Genomic DNA, 18,441 nt, shown 5'->3' on the forward strand with positions numbered 1-18,441 from the left:
TACTGTGACGATAAAAATGTTCTTAAAAAAAAATATCTTATTACAATTGTGTTACTTAGGTGCCTATTTATGTTTCAGGTTGCATTTCAGGCGCCATTTAGAGAGGTTTGAGAACGCTTGGCAGCAAATCCTCACCAGTTTAATCAGCGCCCTCATAATTTAAATTAATCAATGATAAATTAATATGTACAATACAAACTACAAATTCCTATTGAAAGGTAAGTGTGGAGACATGGAGGGCGGAATTGTTTATGTGTATCCATGATCAAATTATAACTTATTAGACTACCCCTGCAATTATATAATATTTGAAAAATATATGATGTTTCAGCATCCTAAGTTTTTTCATTGAAATTGCTCTCTTGGTTGTAGATATATGTACAAAGAACTAAACAGTAAATTTCATATTATTATATATACATTAAAATGTTTAACAATATTAAAATTTAAAGTAGATTATATGTATGATTTTTAGGTCGTCACCATTTTCGGCCAAATGTAGGTACCCTTCCCTTTTTGGCCAGTGCCAACAGTTTTCTTTAAAATTTACAATTATAACAACCGTCTTTATTAATGAAGTTTAAGCAGATACCTATTATATACATACAAATTAAAAGTATCAACATTTAAAAAACCCTCGAGATGCAAAAAATGTGGAACGGCAACGAGTAAATGAAGCTTACATTGAAGACAACAAAAATGCTAAAATTTGTCGTTATAAATTTGTGAAAGAAACATCATACAAATATACAATCATAAAAAATAAAACTTAATCTTAATTTTTAACATATTCATGAATGCATATTTTACTATCATAATTATTATTATATATATATTATAAGGCTATATTCATTTTTATTCGATTAATGTACAGGTAATGTTTTTTAACAGTTTATTGCCAATTGTTTTATTTTATTATTTTTTCACACAGTTGTAAGTAATAATTTTAATAAAAAAAATCAAATTTTTGGATACAATCATATTTAATTAATTATAATAATTCTTAAGTTGTCTTGTTAAAATTTTAAAGTAAAAATATTATTACAATAAATTAAACCAAATAATAATTAAATAATGTATAATAAATAATAGGAATAAGAGTTTTTAGTTTTCATATTTGTCTAGAAAGGCCACACTGTCGCAAAAAAATGTGAGTGATCAACAAAAATGTTTCATATCGGTATTATATATAATATAATAGTAGTAATATAGTATATAATACTAGGCAGCTAATTATTTATATTTTTGTATATATTTTGTCATTACATACTGCGTTTAAATAAAAATAAGCATTAACCATATTTGAGTAAAATATTATAAAAAATAACGAACATATATTATACCTATTATAATTTTTGATATACCAGATTTAGTGTTCAATGAGTTTGAACGAATTTAATCATTTATTATATCTTTGAAATATTTTTATTTCAAATAAAGGACATCGAATAAATTTACTAAGAGCATATTTTAATACCTACACATATTTCTTGTTTTATAAGTGCTTGTAAGTGCATACATATTTTAAGTTTTTGAATAAAAAGGTGGACTCCTTCATTCCTAATAATAAATAATTATACTTAGTATAGGAACCTACTTACCAAACCCAAAGGTGGGCATTAACTAGTTAAAAAGTTAAAGTTAAGTTAAAAAGTTAATATTTTTTAAACTTTTTAACTTAACTAGTTAGTTTATTTTCTAATCAACTTATGAACTTAACTAGTTTAATTTACAGTTGAAATAACTTAGTTTTTCTCGGTTGATTTTAAAAAAATCCATCAAGTTAAAAACATTTTGAAATTTTTCGTTTATACGTAAATATTACTATCACACATGAAGGTCATGTACTCATCTTCACGTATTATGACATTCGATTGCTATACGATATAAAAAAATATATTTGTTAAATTATTTATTTGAGATGAGTGCAGTTTAAATTAATAAATAATAGTAAAGTAAAAGTAAAAGGGTATACAGTGTACATTATGATAAAAATTTAATAAAATTGTTTTTTATAATTTATAAATTAGAAACTAGAAAGTCACATTCACTCTTTATGTAATTTACATGCTAATTAAAAAAAATCGATTAACTTTTTTTAAACTGAGTTAAGTTAATATTTTTTTCTATATTAACTTTTAACTGATCGAGTTAAATTTATAATTATTTGTTAACTGTTAACTTTTAACTTATCGATCTTGTATCCTCTTAACTTAACTTAACTTGAGTTAATTGTTTTCATTAACTTGTCCACCTTTGACCAAACCTTTAATTACAATTTTTTGTAGGTAACTAAAAAACGAAATCTAATAATAGGTAAGTAGGTAGTTGTAGTCGCAGACCTAAGATTAACGTGGTTACTGGTTACTGATAGTAGTAGTATTTTAGTATTTACTGTTGAAATTTCAGCGATATGGATAAGGAGACCAAACTCCGTTCATGAAAAACATCTTGATAAAAAAATGTAAAAACAGCCATAGTTAAACTACCTGCAGTGGTAGCGTTACGGCCCTATACCTAGTACATAAAGCAAGTAAACTGTACATAATATAGGTATTAATATAGGAATTAATAATTATACTATTATATTAGATTTTTAAATAAATACCTTTTCAATATGTTTAATCATGGCCTATAAAATATTTGCAATTCTAGCACTAAGCGTCCTTTAGGCTATAGTTGAGAATCGAAATAGAAGGCGCTCATAATTTGAGTGACCCATGCACGAACGCACGAAATTATATATAAAAAGATACCTAAAGCGATTTATAATATTTTTTTGGGGGGGGGGAGGGGGGTGAGGCTTTGACAACTGAGGTCATTACTCTGTGGAACTGTGGGGGAGGGTACTGTAGGTTTTGAACACGTGTTCGTTTGTTTTGGCAGAGTTTTTAAGTGGGCACCTGTAGGACATAGGTATCTGCCATGCCCGGGGGATGGCGGCCTCTCTCTCAGGACACTGTGACTGCCCGAAGAAAAATGCCATCCGTAGCCGAGTTCGAACTGGCGATGGTGCGCGTCGCAACTGACGCCTAAGTGCCTGTCTTACAATCATAGTTTAAATCTCGGTTAAGCCTAACCCACTGATTTTACCAGCCGAATTCGGTGGTTTAACCTTAGTTCTACGATTGTAAAACAGGCCCTTAGTCCGCTCGGCCACTCCGTTCCCCGATTTAAGATTGTTCACTGTAAATCGTGTTATGGACGAATCGCAAGAGCCAAGAGGACTAATTTCTATTGCACATGCGTGTCAGTACTCGTCACAGACAGGCTTGGGCAGTATCAAAAATACAATTGTATCTTGTATCAAGATACATTTTATACTAGTATCATGTACCTATCTTTTTTTGCCAAAAGATACAAGATACTGTTATTGTAAAAATGTGTACTGAATAGTACCAAAACATTCGATTTTCCATATTAGATCATATTTTCGTCACGGATTGTAATTTTACGAAAAATATTGTCCAGGTGCAATCCTGAAATTAATGAAGCTAGGTATTCTAGCAACATGTTTCCATCCAAATTTTAAACTAAGGTGGATTCCAGATTACATTAGTGATCACCAAAAAAAAAAATAATACAGAATTTATGTATAAATGTTACAGAAAAAATTATTAATGAATGTATAGTAACCATGAATCCAGTAGATTCTGAAGACAGTTTTGTTATATTTTCTTCTCAGGTTGAAAATAAACAGCAATCACAGAATGTACTTGAATTAATTACTTATTTTAACGATACGATGACAAATCATTAAACTGTTTAAATAATTACCCATCTATAAAAAAAATATTTATAAAATATAACAAGTCTGTGTTCATCTGCTCCCGTTGAGCATTTATTTTCATTTGCTAGTTTTATGCACTCACCCAGTAGATCTTATCTATCTGACAAAATGTTTGAAAAGTCAATTTTCCTTAAAGGTAAACAAGATTTTATTTATAAAAATAACATTTAATTTAAACTTTATTTATTTATTTATTTTTGACCATAAGTTCATAACCATTTTATTAGGTATACACATAAAGCAACTACATATTAAAAATATTAATTAAGATGTAATTTGTATTATATGTGTAATATATTAGTTATAAATGTGTAATTTGTACACTGTACCTATTGACTTATTCTATTATTTGATATAATTATGACTTTATAATTATTTACAAATACTATTATTATGTATTTATTATGTATAGACTGTATAGTGAATTGTGTATAGACGTTTTACGTTTAATACTTAATACAATTCGATTGGAAATATAAACGTATCATGCATCTTGTATCTTGTATCTTGATACACTAAATGTATGTATTAATATGTATCATGTATCATGATACTTTTTTTAAGTATCATGCCCAACCCTGGTCGCAGATTTATCATATTTATCACTTAATTAGCGGTTATATTAATTGTATAATAATATGATCTAAGGTCAGAGATATAAAGTACTTATAAAATTAATAATAAAGTGTCTACTTTATATTATAATATCTGTGCTTAAGGTTTTAACTGGTACGGCAGCCGCGCCCTCTATCTATCATAGATCCGATTTGAATTCACATTGAGTATTTTTGAGTCCATGGCACAGATATTATAATATTCTACCAAGATACTAGTACTATTATACTACCACTACTATACCTACCTCGATGTAGAGAATATTATCTTCTCTACATCGTGATACCTGTTATAGTGATACCTATTATACCTACTATAGTGGTCCATGCACCGGTATCACAGTTATCTACCGGTATCAATTGGTAGACGGTACACCTTGGGCGAGTTCACACCAGCAGGTTGCCAACCCACCGACAATAAACTATAAATTAGCGGTCACACTGGGCCCGCAATTCAGGCATAATTTCTGTAAAATGGCGAATGGCGCCCAGAGTCCAGACTCCCCGCCCTCACTCGCCACCCAATAACATAACACTCCCGGCGGCCGGCATTTCCACTGACCATTCAGATTTCAGACTTTCGGTCTTCAAAGCCGAACCTCAAATCTGATCGGAACAACAACAGCATTCGTTTAGTGCCGAGTGTCTGAGTGTTGACAGTTGACACGGGCCGGTGGCCGACCGACAGTCACTGCATACACTCCTCAAGCGTCAAGACACCGCCTGTCCACCTGCACACGTCGTTCGACGAACTTAGCCGTCTCTTCAACGACAACGCCGAAAGGAAAGCTGAAACGGACTGCATCCGTCATATAGTTCTTCGAGGTCGCCAACTAATACTTAACAGCAACAGGTCAATCGTTAAAGGTAAGTCGTTAATCATGGCGGCGGGACCAGACTTGAGTGCTAAACGGACGTCGATTTTCGCTAGTTTTATAGTCGCTAGTCGCCGACGATCTAGCTGTTTGTCGTTCGCATGTATAGATGTGCCGCAGCTGTGACTTTCTCGACTACTGTTCAGGCAGATTGCTATTGTGTTCCTTCGAGATTCCTACAAAATTCTAGTTTTTTTTTTGTTTTTGTCCATTGTACCCAACAAACGTTTATTTCTTATAAGCGTAGTGGGAATGGGACAAGTAAGTCCTTGTTACTGATTGTTATAAATAATAATATGAAAACACTGCACCACCGGGATATCAAACAAGTAATATTTGTTGTAAATTGAGACTAAATTCTACAACCTTGTTATTTTATCCGTATTTTTAACCTATTGATTTTGTCTTATTGTAACATTATTGGCTTCTGTTTATGTAACATTGAAGTCTTTCCTTGTTTCATTTTAATGATGTGCACACACATAAGTAAAATGTAGATAAGAAAAAAGATAATAATATTATACCTACCTACTTTATGTGAAGAGAAAATGAATTGAAACATTTAGATAACTATAATAATGGTACCCATTAAACATTATAAAATTTAATATTAATCAGTATTATTGTTATGCATTTATATTTATTCTTAGTTTGAAGTAGGTAGACATTTTGTAATCTGGATTAAGATAATAATACCAATTGTTCACCAGTCTGTAGTCCTATAAAGTATAATTAGGTACTTAATCTTCTACACAATAAAAGTTTGATAAAAAAATTAATAATATTTAATCTACCAACTACCAGTTTTTTTTTTTTTATAGAAAATATTTTGATTTATAAGCTACTTCGAATATATTGGTAGGCATAGAATTTAGACTAAATATTAGACTGGATTTAAATCATCATAAACTCAACATAAAGTTCATTTTTATGGAATTATATAAAATAAATTGGGTTAAAACTAATAATTGTATTACAGTTTTATTCAGAGTTGTAGTCATATTAGGAATGTTAAATTTTGAGTTTTTTCATGACTTAACATGCCATTTAGGTCCATTGTCTGACTACCAACTTTCTATTTACATTATTCTCAATTTTCTACTTCTTATAGTGTTAAGTCTAGTGATATTATCTGTTCATCGTTACCTAGGGTGTTTTGTGTCTAGTTTTTATCTTTTGGCCAAGCCAATAGGACCTTCTAACTCCTCTTGACACGACCGACCCAGCTCACCCTACTTCTCTGAGAAGTATACTCTATAACAAAAATTTCTGTGAACAGTTCTTCTTTTTCTCAGTTTTTCCTTATCTTCTTTTTTGATCAGATATCCTTCTACTTCCTTTCATTCAAATTTTGAACTTGTGAATAATATTTGTATGTATTTATTATCTTGCGCAGTTGTGATATCTCCAGTAATAACTTTTTAAATGAATTGTGTCTTATGTTACAGATATTATTTAAAATATGTCATCGTCATCAAGGTACAGGGATTCTGGTAATCCAGATTGCAAAATATATGTTGGTGATTTAGGATCATCTGCATCCAAACAAGATTTAGAAGATGCTTTTTCATATTACGGTTCAATTCGTAATGTATGGGTTGCCCGTAATCCTCCTGGTTTTGCTTTTGTTGAATTTGAAGATCCAAGAGATGCAGAAGATGCAGTTAGAGGTTTAGATGGAAGGTAATTAAAAAATTAACTAATAATTGTTATGTCAGACAAATGTAGTTATTCCTTATACTGCATAAATAATAAAAATATTATGGATATGACATAACTGTCTTATCAGCAGTAATCAAGGGGAACAATTGAGGCCAAATAAAGTATGCGTATATCGAGTAGGTATCAACTTTCAATATAAAAGAACCTCAATTGCCTTCCTCTTCGGGACTGCGGCCTCAAATATATTTAACATATCTTTATTTTCTATGTTGTACTCACTCTTATTATTATTATTATTATTGTAAACTTATTTTAGGAGCATTTGTGGTAGACGAGTACGAGTTGAATTGTCTAATGCTGGATCACGTAAAGGTGCTTATCGGGGAGGCCCACCTCGTCGAGGACGTCCATTCCATCCTGAAGACAAATGTTATGAATGTGGTGATAGAGGACATTATGCCCGTGACTGTAGACGTTTTAAAGGAGGGCGACGCAGGTAAATTTATTTTTATTCAAATTATTTTACATATGACTTCACCTATTTCATTTTTTTGAGGTGAAGTCTTCAACTGTTTGTGAACATTAAGATAAATTATGTAATGTAGATTATTGTCACAACCATTTAAATAATGGAATTGTAAAAATGACTATAATTGGCCATTTTTGTAGGATGTTCGGCTGAGAGCGTCTCTTCTCGTAGTGTCGATCGTCGTAGAGCTCTCAACCAAAATAATATATTTTGATCTTCTACTACGAGCAATGTGTGTTAGTCGTCGGACTACGGCGCAACTATCTGTCTGTCTGCATTTATCGATGTACTCATCTACACTAGAACCCCATCGAGCCCAACCAACCTAATGATTTTTATTCTGATGCTCTAATTAGCTATCGGTGAACGTACACAGATATTCAGAGACAGAAAGAGTTATAAATTAGATCTACATAACGCCACTGGCTGTCTACATAGCATTACCACCGTGTCATTTTAGGAGAATGTTGAACTTCGTTTTTTTATGTGAGTCAATTGAATCACAAGAGCAGGTTGGATTTTATTGATCAATGGGATAAATATTATATATTGTTTTGTTTAATTAAATACTACATTCTATAAATTCCTTAAATTAATAATAAACATAAAATAAAATATGATACTTCTAATATTAATCTCATATAAAAACATTTAATATATTTACCTTTAATCATTGGATTTTTACTTTAAATGTTAAAAAATACATGCTAAGTGTGCTTAATAATATAATTAAACATTAGCAACTTTTAAAAAATAATTCTGTTATCAGTTTAAAATTAAATTTTTTTTTATGTTGTATTAATATAAAAATACAAATATTTTAGTTATTACTAACTATTGACTTAAATTATATATTTGGTGGTAATGATATAAATGAAAATATTAAAAGGATGTCATGCCCACGTGTGTTGTTGCCGTCTTACAACATACCAAATTTTATGTTCGCAATAATCTATTTTACTTTGATTTTTTTATTTAAATTAGAGAAATTTTATATTTTATACAATTTGAAAGTAAGAAAAGGCAACTGGGAAGTTTTTATTGATATTTGAAAACTTAAATTTACTATAAACATTAAGATTATTGTAAATTGCTTCAAAATTAAAATATCAATAAAATGCCCTAGATGATATTCTTATCTTACATTTACATTTTATAACAGGTCAATTCATTCTAATTATTTTTTTAAAAAACATAGAAATATGGATTATTGTGAAAATAAAAATGTATATTTTGTAGGTTTTTTGTAACACTGATACAACACAAGCGGGCGTGGTGTCCTCTTAATTCTTAAAGTTGAAAAGATTAATAGATATTACCTATACATTTTGTTTTATGATTTAATTTAAATTTAAAAAAAAAAACATCAACTAATTTAAATTTCCTTGATAAATTAATTACAAAATTAATATTTATGATTTATGTGGTAGCTCTCAGAAATATATTAATAATTTTATCTTGTTGATTTATATTTGACCAATTTTTAATAAAAATGACCCTATTATTAATTAATTTGTGCAATAAATGTTTTAAAAAGTTTTTAACTAGTAAAATGAGTCTTAAATAAATTTTCTTGATATATACATTTATTATCAATAAATTACTAAAGCATCAATAAAAATAATATTGGGTGAATTTTTAAAAAATCCTTTGAAAAAAAAATTTTTAAATATTTCCTGTAAATAATTTATTTTTGTTGTTATTATATCCAATTTTAATATTCATAAACAGACAAATAGTGCAACCATTCAAAGATTCTTTTCATACATTTTATAACAATATAGTGTTTCATAAAAGTATGTATATTAACTTACAATTAAATATATATTTTTATCTCTAGTAGTAAATTAAATTTAGATTCACCACTTCTGATTTTAATGATTATTTATTAATTTATTACATAAACTATTGTAGAGATATAATATAATTATTGTTTTGGAACTGTAGAGCATAATTTTAATTTATTACTTATGTGAAAGATAAAATCATATGTGTATTGTATTTGTAAAATACCTAAAAGCGATTTTTAAGATTTGAAAAAAATAATATTTGGTGTAAATAATAGTAAATTGTACTGTACAACTTAAATCCAATAAATCAAATTATAAACAATTTAATTTTGCATACTTTTCTGTTAATTAATATTTATGTTAAATACTGCACACGAAAAAGATGTACGGATCACCAATTATTACTGGTTATTCTGATATTGAGTTCTAATATTAATGTTAGCGTTTCTCACCCACATAAGTCATAATTTATAATTTTATAAAACTTGCATCAATATAAAAATATTTTTTTTTTTTATCTAACATTTTAGAAAATTATAAATTTGGTAATAACATTTAAATTACCAATTAAATAAAATCTTAGTTTATTAAAATTTGCAAATGTTTTATAAAATGCTTGAAGACTGAATTCTTACCAACAATCTAGAAAGTTGGTTATTTAATATTATTTCTTGAATATATACTTAAACTATTAATAAAATCATAACTTTTTATTTTCACTTTTTTTGGTTATAAAATATTCTATATACTTCATAATATGTTTAAAATATTAAGTATAATAATACTTTGGGGAACTTAATCATACTTTAATATAATTATTTATTATGTAGCTAATCATTTTGTGTTATGTAAAAAGGTCTTATACTCCTTCTCGGTCTCGCTCACGGTCATACAGCCGTAGTCGTCGTTCTCGTTCAGGTTCCAGATCTCCTTCACGTTCCCGTTCAAGGTCTGCATTAACTGGTCGTTCAGTTTCCAAGTCAAGATCTCGCAGTCGATAAGAAGAATATGTAAGTATAACATGGTTAATGGTTAATATTTATAAATTATGTTTAATGTCTCAAAAATTATAACTTAGAAACTAAAAAAAAAAACTTTACAGGCTGTAATTTTGTATTAAAGCTACATCTTGAATCATGGATGTTACGCTAATTTGCATGGATCAAATACAGACGACTTAACTACTGAGACCTATCTACTATAATATTTTTGATTTAAGATTTTAAATATCTTATAAATTGTATTTTACTTTTTTTTTAGTTAGAACTGTATAATAGTAAATATTAAAATTTCTCAGTATAAAAATATTGTTTGCAAGTTATTATTATTTCTTTTTCAATTAGTTGTGTTTTTGTTTTTGCACCAAATGTATTGTACATATACTTTACATATTTTTGTATTTAAATAATATTTAAGGAAATCAAAAAAAAAATGGATCAAACATAATTTCTTTCAGACTAAAATAATGTTAATTTAATCAATTTATGTGTTTTAAAATAATCTTGAATCACTTAGTCGCTTAATCTTCTTATTTTTAGCCAATTTCTACATTGATGCATTAAATAAGATACATTTTTAATATATAATAAAATCCATTTGAACAAATATTTTATTGATGGCAAACTTTTTTTGTTATTGGAAGTAGATGCTTGAGTTGTATTTAAAGCTACAATCATCAACTAGTTTTTATATTGAAGACTATTTTAGAACTTAATCACTTGATATACTCATTTTAATCATCGTTTCAATAAAATTGTGTGGTATACAAAACAAATGACTAAATATTTTTTTTTACCTATTCTTAAAAACTGTTTTTCATTAATTATTTATGGAAATTTTCATTAATACCTTACATTGTATAATATTTGTTCAGCGATATTTATTAAAGCTTACAATGAAACGTGTATACTGATTACACATGATTCACCTATACAAGTAATTCAGAAAAATGTACTTGTATAAAAAAATTAATTCGCACATAGACAGTGCAGTAATGCACCTGTGTATTTGTGAAGCGTTACCACTAAACATTTTCAGCTAAACATTATATATTATATTATATAATATTCAATAAAAAAATTGAATGACAAAAATTTCAAAACAATTGTTTTCACTTAACAGACAAACCAATTATCATTACTCTGTATAATATTATAATGTAGATTGCAGAAAATAATCCTAAAGATTTTAAATTTTTGTAAAATATCTATTGTGGAATGTCATTTGGTTGAGAAATACTTCCTAAATTTGTTAACTGTATAAGGGTATAACCTAAGTATATTTATTGAATCTTAGTAAAAACATAAAAATAATATTATGTTACATGTAACACAGATCATGGTTTTTGATTTTTAAAGGAGAAGATGAATTGCGTGAAAAAATATTGGTAAATCGTTTTACTCATTGTTCCATTGGCATATAATTTAGGGAATTCGAGGGGCCCGGTCAACCCCCTTGGTTTGTGTAGTATACAGTCAAGGCTATATAGTATATATATATATGGTATTTAATCTAGTGGTCCCCCTCCTTACCTTAGGAAATTCCTGGCTAAGCCACTGCATAGCTTATGTCAAGTAGAAAAAAATGCTTTTTTTTATTATCTACTTTATCTAGATACTTTAGGAATTTGTATCTACTATATAATATGTTTATCTAAATACATTTCTATACATCAATAATATATTATGTTTATCTAGATAATATTTTAATTATCTATTCCCAATGGCCAACACTGCTTATAACTAAAATGTATTAGATACCTATATTAAATTATAAATTATCATCTAAATTTGGATGATTCCACGTAATATGATGTTTTCTAGTTGTTAGTTCAGTGTTCTGGTTATTACATAGGTATATAATTATATAATAAAACCAATGATATGCTGCAGTAGTTACAGACGTACAGTGTACCTATACATAATATAAGTGATAATTAATGGCATTGTATCACATCACACTTTCAAACCTTTTCCCTTATTTGTGGATCATACAAATATTTTCTTTTATCCTCACCTAGTGTCCTAACAGTGCTGACACAGATACTCCTAAGTCCTAATATATAGTTCCACTGTTCCAGATAACTAAATTTATTAGACCCAAGCGAACAAATAGTTCTTTAATCCAAGGCCCTTTATAATATAAACCTATTCTAGTGTTACGTTGGAGTACTGTGGTGACACCAGACCTATATTATATAATTACCTACCTATCACGTTCGATATTTTAATATTTACTGTTTTATGACAACCATATTTTACATCATGCATGAGTTGGTAGGTATTTACTATATCTATGTAAATACAATGTTTAATTTTTTTATTGACAATTATTCAGTGTCATCTGACGAGATGCATTTTTTGTCTGTTCATATTTCCAGTTACAAACCGTTAGTTATGTAATAGTAATATTGCATTCTTGGGTACCTATACATAAATACTTTATAGGACGATTCGAATAACACAGATAGAAATCTGTATTCAAAAAATAACTAGGTGTTCACTGTTCTCGAAATTGTGTGATGAAACCGAATTTGTGATAAGCACCCCATATACTAATAATTAGGGTACCTACTATTGATCTATCAATATAAATAATTTGTAAAGTAGGTACCTAATCAAAATACTACATCTAATATTACATATTGTTTGTATTTATGTAAAACCATGTTTAAGGATTATTATCCTTAGTATAAACTATAAACATTTTAATATTTTATTTTAATAACCCAGAAACTACTTATTTATTTTAGGTATAGCCCGATAGCCGTATAGGTATATTACTGAATCTTTGAATAGCCAAATAAATTATATGGCAATGTTGCACGTAAATTCGTTCTCACTTGTAGTCTTTTTGGGTTTTTTTTGGATCAGCGGCAAGTTCTTTGTAAATGCTCATCCATACTTTAAATAGTTAAATAGTTAATAACAATAATAAATATTAGGTAATATAGTACCTAGGTACTTAGTACTTACCTAAATAGGTACCTACTACTTACTTAATAATAATTGTAGAGTACTAGTGTACCAACCAACATCGATATTTTTAGAAAAGTGTTCTGATTCGGGATATGAAATAAAATTAAATGTTACTGTTTTTTTCAAAAAAACAGTAGGTACCTAATTACAGTTTATAGTGTTTATTGTCACCGACAAACTTGATAGGGAAACATAAAATGTTAAAACAGTATGCATTTTAAATTTTCCACGATGAAAATTACATCTAAAACAACTGTCTATCGCTTTTCTGATAATCTAGACCCTTGACCCTGTATTATAATAAGGTACTGCCTTTACAATATAATATTATTATCCCGCCGTTACCAAAATGTGTTACAATAATACATATTGTATGTAACTATTTTAGATTAAACATGCGTAAACCTATATAAATAATATGCATTGTTGTTGTTTTTTAACGTATGTATTTTTAATATTGACGTTTATAATATCGTTTATCGCGAGTAGTACAGGTACCGCGAAGGTAATGTACACAGTTGACATGAAATCAGTGTCAAGTCTTTGATTCGACCAATTGTGCAAACAACGAACTACCGTCACCGCGTTTCGGTATGCTGTAAGTATACTTCTTACTTCTATGAACGATCTGTATTGGTTTTAATTTTTAAATATAACCAACATTAAACGAAAAAATGCGAACATGGACCATTATATTATATACCATCATTATAATATATCAGAATCACGTAAGTAAAGACATTTTTAGGAAATTTCTGCCCAGACATTTTTCCTCAGAAAAAAAATAAAATATAAGCATACTGTTATGCAATTGGTCAGCATATTATATAAATTGAAAAACGGGATAAATAATATTGTTAAAATTAAAATTAAAAATATTTTCTTTTGAAGACCTATATGAATACTCGAATGTTTGGTTTGTATAAATTATCGGAGTGTTAGAATTTTTAATGCCATTAACTGTTCATTTACATAAAATTAATAAAATCAAATAACAATATTATAGAATATTCTAAAATCACCTTTTACGAACATTATTTGTACGTCCAATTCTTAGTTAAATGTTATAACTTATAACACATACCTATTATATTCCAATTATGTGGTGGAAATTTGGATGGAGTGTTTGTACGAGTTGTATAGAATAATTTCCAAGCATCTTATTCTTATATTTTCCATTTATTTAATTTGAATCGAAAAAATCCAATATAAATTTGTTTCATTTGAAGACTTTTTTCATTTCGAGGTTGAAAATGCCCCATGGTTGGGGGAGGGGTATATCCAGGCGGGAAAACTATCAATAGGATGGAAATATTCTGGCGGGAATGTCTTCCATAATGTACAAAATTATTGACTGTTATATAACATGTGTAATGTGTACATGTTTTATTGTGCAGGTATACTACACAGCCCCGGTGGGCAAATCGGTGAGTACCTACTTATTATTGCTTAAGATATATTTTCAAGATAAATCACTAATTTGGAAGTTACATATTATTATTATTGTTTATTAATAATATAATATGTATTAACTATAATCTCCGTGTACATATATCATTGATTAATTACAGCTGTAATTAATCAATGTACCTAAATGTTACTGTGAATGTACGCCATTTTATTGGTGAGTCCCGACAGTCACCGTTTAATGTCGCCATACACCAAAGTCATTGGTGAATGTTGGCATATTGATTAAATGTGTACTGTTTTTAAACATTTACTAGTGAATGTCGACATTTATATAATGATATTGGTGAATGTTGGCAATGCCAATATTATTTAATAATTAGCAAATGAAGCTATACATATAGCTAAATAACAAGCTTTTGCATCAATTGCATCAAATGCATCAACCGGTGGGCAAGGGTATATACCTACACGACGAAATTGCAAAACAAAGTGCACCACAAAAAAGTGTGGTTGTAGAAATGTTGGCAAATTCAAATTAATGTCATGCCAGTTTGTCATGTTGCAATAAGTAGCAAAAAAATAATCAATTTTGTATTGCAAGATAATCATAATTTAAATTCATAATACAGGTATAATATTGTTTAATAATAATAATAATTATAGTTAACAAAACTAATTATTAATATTTATAACTCAATATATCGTTTCTATTTTATATTATTGTCTATAGACTATAGTCCTTTACTATAATATTATGTGCGAATACGTAACCTATGTCAACATTAACCAAAATCCTAACATAAATGTCAACATCCACTAGTATATGTTTATATTATTTTAATTTTTCAACATTCACCAATTTAGAAGGTGTATGTCGCCATTCACTAGGTGATTGTCAGCACTCACCAATAATTGCGGACATTCATAGTAACATAAATATTAAATACCATGTCTTATAATATATTGGGAGTGATGGAGCTTTATACTTATAGGTAGCTTCAAGTTAGATTTGTGTTTATTTAATTTTAACACATAAGATTAGTAGGTACCTACTACCTATTATAGGTATCTATATAAAGTTATTGAATTCAAAAGATGTAATATTTACATCGTACCATATTTGATAATAAAATAGTTGAACTTTATTAAAGTGTTAAACTGTATACCTAGTGGCAGAGTCGTTCCAGGGGGGCGGAAAGGAAAGGGCAAACACAAATTTAACTGTTGTATACTCACTATAATGTAGTAAAATAAATTACTTTATAATCACAATAATATTGTCATCAAATATATTTATTATTATTATCATAACCGTAACTGGTGGGGGGGGGGGGGGCTTGGGTGGGCTTCAGCCCCCTCAGAATTTCATAAGCCCCTATACGTTTTATTAATAATTTACTAATTAAAAAAAATGCTAGGGCTGAAGCCACCTTCTACCTAACTTTAAGGTCTAGTTGCGCCTATAATTACTATAGGCCGTATTTTTTATTAAATGATACATTTAACAATATTGTATATCATACATTCATACAACATAATTACAAATCTACCTACGAGGTAAATTAAAATAATATTTTTTTATTTAATTTGAAATAAAGTTAATAATTTTAATATATGAAAATATGTAAGAACAAAGTCTTGTGGAATGAGGTATAGTTTTGTTCGCAACTTATTGACTGAAACAAATTGTGTATCTAGCTACATCACTTATTATATTACCTATATGTACCAACTCTTATGTTATTTTGAAATTATGAGAATTGTGTTTACTAATATTATATAAAAATATAAAATATAATACTCTTATTGTTTTGATTTTTAGGGAAGTGCTATAAAAGGTCAATTGAAAACGGTAATATACCACATGATATACATTTTTTTTAAATTATTATTGGTTTTAAATATGATAGGGTTCTGAATAATTAACGTAAAAAAATTCTATTAATTTTCAGTGATTTAAAACGTTTAGATAATTACAGATAACCACTGATAGATAATAATAATAGGTTTCAATTTTAGATACCTAGTTGAAATAATAACCATTTCTTGGAGAAATAATATCAATATTAAAATATTGTCGTAAGTAATAGGTATTTTAGGTTAGTTAGAATAGTCCAGGGTGGCTAGGTGACGCCACTACAATTTCGTACATACCTTAAAGGTTTAAAGGCGTGCTACAGTAGGGCATAACTTTGTATAAAGTAAGAAACGTACATTATTTTTTCGTTGTTCAGTTCAATCAAATATGAGTAATAAGACCCTTCCCATTACCCAATATTCAGTTATACTAAGTTGACACACAACAAATAAAAACCCATACGTCTTTGTAAAATCAATGCGACAATGCATACATCGCTTCGCTCAGGATCTAATAACTCGAATTATTCTTATGTAGTACCTAAGTCGGCTAAGTCCTAAGAACTAAATTGTTTAGTGATTACTGCTTTTAGGTAAGGTTTGGCATCAAAAAGAATCACAGATTCATAGCTGTTAAAATAATAAAATGAGTTTCAAAAATGTAATTTATTTATTAATTAATCAACACATCCATTATATATTCTCGGCTATTGCAACTACAACAACTTGCCAGAGAAAGTATTACAAATTACAATGCTTTTAAAAAAACCAAATATGTTCAAATATTTTGTTTATCGAATTTTTCCTAGTTTTTATTTTAATTGATAACATATTTGTATACAACTACTTATCATAGGCGCACATTGGGTGTGAATTTAGGGGGTGCTGGAATAGTTTATGTTACACAGGTCCGCAGTCTTGAGTAGTATTCCGAATACTGTATTCTGAATACTTTTTAAGTATTCCAAATACTTTTAGAATACTATTTCCAAAAGTATTTTGTGATGTATTCTGAATACTTTATTCGGAATACTTTTATAGTATTGAAATTAAATTGTTTGATTTGCATGTTATTCCCTTGCATTTGATTTAAAACAAAAATACAAAATTTATATTTTATGAGTTGGAAATTTGAAATCAATAATATCTATTCATATCATACAATATCAAAATTGAAGGGTTAAAATGCAAAACGTATAGTATTGCCAAAATTTCAAAAATCGAGTTAAACATCGATTTTTATGGGAAAAAATGTGAGGAGTTCGATTTTGCAGTCAGAATTAAATTGTATCGATTACTTTTGTGAATAAAATTGTTTTTAAAACTGATGTTCAATACATAACGGAATATTGCCACATTTAACGTCAAAGCAAAACGTATTATTGCCCATGTTATTAGTATTTGAGCATACTTGATATAATTGCAAAACATGGTATTACCAATATTACATTTTTCTTCAAAACGTGGTATTGCCGCCGATAATGCGTTTTGCATCAGCAGAAATAGGAACAACTTTAAAACGTGATATTGCTATTACCTTTTCAAAACCTGCAATACCACGTTTTGGTCTGACACGATATTTTTAAATTATTATAAAAACAATGTTTACAATTTAGGTAGATTTATTTTGACACTATCAATCGTTTACTTTTTATTTTTTACATATAAATAAACTTATGCAACATTTTAGTTTTTGGCAATACCACCTTTTGCATTTCCACTCTTCGATTATAACTGTTATCTTTTCATATATTTATCAAAACAATTTTAAGTACTCGGAATACTTTTATAGTATTCAAAATACTTTATTCGGAATATTATATTTATCAAGTATTCGAATACATATTCGGAATACTATTTTTTCATAAGTATTCGAGTATTTATTCCAAATAGGTACTTTTCAAAAGTATTTTACCCAAGACTGCAGGTCTGTGGGG

The 18,441-nt window shown here is 28.3% G+C and overlaps 2 protein-coding genes across 3 annotated transcripts in view; both read left to right on the plus strand.

The window, feature by feature from the left end:
* Nucleotides 1-4,892: 4,892 nt before the first annotated feature.
* LOC100161801 (serine/arginine-rich splicing factor 7) lies at nt 4,893-11,030 on the plus strand. Of its 2 annotated transcripts, XR_511204.3 has the most exons (6): nt 4,893-5,271; nt 6,728-6,962; nt 7,258-7,437; nt 7,611-7,956; nt 10,117-10,270; nt 10,363-11,030. XR_511204.3 is itself a non-coding variant. In XM_001952361.5 (5 exons), exons 2-4 carry the CDS (start codon nt 6,742-6,744, stop codon nt 10,259-10,261), a joined length of 546 nt encoding a protein of 181 aa, XP_001952396.1. In that variant the 5' UTR covers nt 4,899-5,271; nt 6,728-6,741; the 3' UTR covers nt 10,262-10,270; nt 10,363-11,030. The 2 variants fall into 2 exon arrangements, 1 of the variants encoding a protein (XP_001952396.1); XM_001952361.5 differs by lacking the exon at nt 7,611-7,956 and having other exon boundaries at nt 4,899-5,271.
* Nucleotides 11,031-13,769: 2,739 nt separating this feature from the next.
* LOC100574293 (protein PFC0760c-like) overlaps nt 13,770-18,441 on the plus strand; it is a 21,957-nt gene continuing 17,285 nt past the window's right edge. The window contains exons 1-3 of the mRNA XM_008190226.3: nt 13,770-13,965; nt 14,635-14,664; nt 16,470-16,499. Of these exons, the coding sequence (XP_008188448.2) occupies nt 13,912-13,965; nt 14,635-14,664; nt 16,470-16,499 (114 nt within the window). The 5' untranslated portion in view covers nt 13,770-13,911. The remainder of the gene's footprint in view (nt 13,966-14,634; nt 14,665-16,469; nt 16,500-18,441) is intronic.

The sequence above is a fragment of the Acyrthosiphon pisum genome, chromosome A1 (genome assembly GCF_005508785.2).
Source record: "Acyrthosiphon pisum isolate AL4f chromosome A1, pea_aphid_22Mar2018_4r6ur, whole genome shotgun sequence".
NCBI lineage: Eukaryota > Metazoa > Arthropoda > Insecta > Hemiptera > Aphididae > Acyrthosiphon > Acyrthosiphon pisum.